The 4,666-nt window shown below is 47.4% G+C and overlaps 1 protein-coding gene across 1 annotated transcript in view; it reads left to right on the forward strand.

Annotated features, from left to right (window-relative positions):
• The window catches only part of LOC130587192 (sorting nexin-27-like), a gene marked incomplete at its 3' end in the record, with an annotated part of 21,449 nt that overhangs the window by 2,288 nt on the left and 14,495 nt on the right, over positions 1–4,666 (forward strand). Inside the window, exon 2 of the mRNA XM_057388157.1 lies at positions 4,378–4,609. Coding sequence (XP_057244140.1) covers positions 4,378–4,609 — 232 coding nt within the window. The remainder of the gene's footprint in view (positions 1–4,377; positions 4,610–4,666) is intronic.

A 4,666-nucleotide genomic window follows, 5' to 3' on the forward strand; every position in this document is an offset into this window, starting at 1 on the left:
TCAGAGGGTCATTTTTAGGGATAAACCCTTGGATTTCAATATTGGGACCCTCCTGGGATGCTCAGAGGGGCATTTTTAGGGATAAACCCTTGGATTTTTTAGGATAAAACTCCCAATCCTGAACCCGTGCATCTCAGGCTCTAAATCTGCTGCGTTTTGACTCCCAAAATCACAACTTTGACCTAGAAAARTCCTTCCCACGGGAATATTCCCACCGCAAGAAAACTAATTTCCCCCCCAAACCCCCAAAATCCCAAAATTTTTTGAAATCCCTCAAATCCCGAAACCACGGTTGTTTTTTTTTGGGATCTCAGTGGATCCTGCCCTTCGCTCCGGGTGGGTTAAACCCAATTACTGATTAATTCCAGGCATTTCTGAGCTCAGGAATTTCAGGGCCTGGAAGTCCAAGGGGTGTGAGGAGGCCGGCGAATCCCRCAGAATTCCCGGTTGGGATTTGGCTCTGTCCCAGCTGACCCAAATTCCCGATTCTTTGATTTTTTTTTTGCCTGGGAGCAGAGGGAATTGTGCACCTGGATGAGCCAATTGAAAGGGGAGGGGTTTGGARGGTTTTGGGATGGAATTTTCCCTCGTTTTGGAGCGTTTTTGGGAATATTGAAAACTTCGGGTTTGGGGTCGGAGCGGTGCTGGAATTTCGGGGTTCAGGGGCCRGTGCCTGGTGAGGACCAGGGGATGGGAATTAATTAATTAATGGGATTAATTATGGTTAATATGGGGGGTTTGCTCATGGTCATCAATTCCTATAGGAGCTGGAAAAATTGGGAATTTCCTCTTGGTTGATCCAGTTATTTCCTGGGAAAAGTGGCTTTAATTTGTCCCTGTGTCCTGTAGGGCTGCCAGCTTGGCTCTTGCTGTATTCCAATATTCCAAAATTCCCATATTTCCGTATTCCAGTTGCCTTGTATTCCCATATTTCAATATTCCCGTATTTCAGTATTCCAGCATTTCAGTATTTCAATATTCCTGTATTCCAAGAATTGCACAGCCCTGTATTCCTATATTTATTTATTATTCCAATGTTCCATTATTCCAATATTCCAATATTCAAATATTTCAATATTCTAATATTCCAATATTTTAATATTCCAATAGTCCAATATTTCAATATTCCAATATTCCCGTGCTCCTGTATTTCAATATTCCATTATCCTTGTATTTCAAGACCTCTAGATCCCTATTTTCCTATATTCCAATATTTCTATATTCCAGTATTCCAATATTTCAATAACCTTGTATCCCAATATTTCAGTATTCCAACATTCCATTATTTCAGTATTCCAAAATTTCAATATTCCAATATTTTAATCTCTCTACTTTCCGATATCTCTGTATTCCAACATTCCAATATTCCCATAGTTCAGCATTCCTATGTTCCCATATTCCAGCATTCCAATTCCCCGATTTTCCCCCATTCCCATATTCCCACATCCCAAAATTCCCACCTTTCTCTGCCCGAACCAATCCCAAAAATCCCACACTTGTTCTCCTCAGATCCCTTAAAAACCCAACTCCCGGAATTCCAACCCCGGAACAGAAAACAATAACCCGGCGTTCCCAAAATAGCTCCGATTTCCCTTCCTTTCCCCGGGAACRGGGGGGGCCCATCCGGTGAGCAGGAAATTCCCAAAAATCCCAATCCAGGCTGGATTTGGGGTGTCCGAGCTGTCTCAGGGTGTGAATTCCATGTGGGATTCTGTTCCCAAATCCTGGAATTCCCAGCGRGAACCCGGCCCGAGGACGGGAATTWYTGGGGAGGAAGAGGCTGAGTGAGGGGGTTGTCCCACTGGTTGTGCTGGGAATTTTTGGGAATATTTGGGATGTGGTCGCTCACCGGTGGCTCAGGCACTCCCCAGCTCATCCCTATTCTGGAAAACCTCCATTTCCCCCTGTTTTCCCCCAATTTCCCTCCCGTTTTCTCCCATTTTCCCCCATTTCCCCCCCCATTTTATTCCTGTTTTCCCCCTTTATCCCCTTTTTTCCCTTTTCTCCCCCTTTTTCCCCCTTATCCCCTTTGCCCCTTTATCCCCTTTTTTCCCTTTATCCCCTTTTTTCCCTTTATCCCCTTTTTCCCTTTATCCCCTTTTCTCCCCTTTTCCCCCTTTTTCCCCCTTTCCCCCTTTTTCCCCTTTCCCCCTTTCCCCCTTTTCCCTNCTTTTTTCCCTTTTCCCCTTTCCCCCTTTTCCCTTCCCTCTGGAATTTCTCGGATACTCCATCCACCCCCTCCAAGCCCAGGAATCTCCTTCCCCAGTTCCCTGGCAGACCCCAAATCAGGGAATTTCTGAATCCTGGTGGAAAATGCCTCATTCCGTGTCGGAACGGGAGCCCTGGAATGTTTTCCGTGTCACGGGGCCCTTCCTCATCCGTGTTGGTGTCTTTGGAATTTTCCTTCAGCCCTTCTTCCCCTTTAGGAACGGGGTGAACGTGATTTCGGGTTCACTCCCGTATCCCATTTCCCTTTAGGAATGGTGTGAACATGGAGGGCTCTCCTCCTAATTTCAGGATCCCATTTCTTTTTAGGAACAGTGTGAATGTAGAGGGCTGTCCCCCTAATTCTGGCCTCTCCCCAGTCCCCTTTCCCTTTTAGGAATGGGGCGAACATTGAGCTCTCCCCCTAATTTCAGGATCCCTTTTTCACTTTAGGAACAGGGTGAACTTGGAGGGCTCTCCCCCTTATTTCGGGATCCCCTTTTCTAGGAACAGGGTGAGCTTTGAGGGCTCTCCCCCTAATTTCAGGATCCCCTTTCCCTTTTAGGAATGGGGTGAACGTGGAGGTCTTCCCCCTCTAATTTCAGGATCCCATTTAGCTTTTAGGAATGGAGTGAACTTTGAGTGGTCTCCCCCTAATATCAGGATCCCATTTTCCTTTAGGAATGGGATGAACGTGGAGGGCTTTCCCCCTAATTTGAGGATCCCATTCCCCTTTAGGAATAGGGTGAACTTTGTGGGCTCTGCCCCTAATTTCGGGATCCCTTTTTCCCCTTTTCTCTTTACAAAGAGGGTGAATGTAGAGCTCTCTCCACCTAATTTCAGGATCCCATTTCCTTTTAGGAATGGGGTGAACGTGGAGGGTTCTCCCCCTAATTTTGGGATCCCTTTTTCCCATTTCCCCTTTAGGAACAGGGTGAACGTGGAGCGCTCTCCTCCTATTTTCAGGATCCCATTTCCCATTTCCCCTTTAGGAACGGGGTGAACATTGAGGGTTCTCTTGCTAATTTTGGTATCCCTTTTTCCCATTTCCTTTTAGGAACGGGGTGAATTTTGAGGGCTCCCCCTAATTTCAGCATCCCTTTCTTTTAGGAACAGGGTGAACGTGGAGGTCTCTCCCCCTAATTTCGGGATCCCTTTTTCCCATTTCCCTTTAGGAACGGGGTGAACTTTGAAGGTTTTCCCCCTAATTTCGGGATCCCTTTTTCCCATTTCCCTTTAGGAACGGGGTGAACTTTGAAGGTTTTCCCCCTAATTTCGGGATCCCTTTCAGGAACGGGGTGAATTTCGAGGGTTCTCCCCTAATTTTGGGACCCTTTTTCCCATTTTCTTTTGGGAACAGGGTGAACTTTGAAGGTTCTCCCCCTAATTTTGGGATCCCTTTTTCCCATTTCCTTTTAGGAACGGAGTGAATTTTGAGGGTTCTCCCCCTAATTTCGGGATCCCTTTCAGGAACGGGGTGAACTTTGAAGGTTCTCCCCCTAATTTCGGGATCCCATTTCCCATTTCCCTTTAGGAACGGGGTGAACGTTGAGCACTCTCCCCCTAATTTCAGGATCCCATTTCCCCTTTAGGAACAGGGTGAATTTTGAGCATTCTCCCCTAATTTCAGGATCCCATTTCCCCTTTAGGAACAGGGTGAATTTTGAGGGTTCTCCCCTAATTTCGGGATCCCTTTTTCTCATTTCCCCTTTAGGAACGGGGTGAACTTTGAGCACTCTCCCCTAATTTTGGGATCGCTTTTTCCCATTTCCCTTTTAGGAACAGGGTGAACGTGGAGGGCTCTCCCCCTAATTTCAGGATCCCTTTTTCCCATTTCCCCTTTAGGAATGGGGTGAACATTGAGGGTTCTTCCCCTAATTTAGGGATCCCTTTTTCCCATTTCCCTTTTAGGAACGGGGTGAACGTGGAGCGCTCTCCTCCTATTTTCAGGATCCCATTTCCCATTTCCCCTTTAGGAACAGGGTGAACATTGAGGGTTCTCTCGCTAATTTTGGGACCCCTTTCCCCCATTTCCCTTTAGGAACGGGGTGAACATGGATGGCTCTCCCCCTAATTTCAGGATCCCTTTTTTCCCATTTCCCTTTAGGAACGGGGTGAATTTTGAGCACTCTCCCCCTAATTTCAGGATCCCTTTTTCCCATTTCCCTTTAGGAACGGGGTGAACGTTGAGGGTGCCACGCACAAGCAGGTGGTGGATCTGATCCGCGCGGGCGAGAAGGAGCTGATCCTGACGGTGCTGTCGGTGCCGCCGCACGAGGCCGAGAGCCTGGACCCCGCCGACGACTCGCTGGGCCAGGCCTTCTACGACTACAGCGAGAAACAGGCGGTGCCCATCTCCATCCCCACCTACAAACACGTGGAGCAGAACGGAGAGAAGTTCGTGGTGAGGGGTTATTCACACCCGGAATCGTGGGAAAAGTCTGGAAAATTCTGCAGTCCT

Source organism: Malurus melanocephalus, unplaced genomic scaffold, assembly GCF_030028575.1.
Source record: "Malurus melanocephalus ecotype Western Australia unplaced genomic scaffold, MMel_1.1 scaffold_1621, whole genome shotgun sequence".
NCBI classification, from domain to species: Eukaryota; Metazoa; Chordata; class Aves; order Passeriformes; family Maluridae; genus Malurus; species Malurus melanocephalus.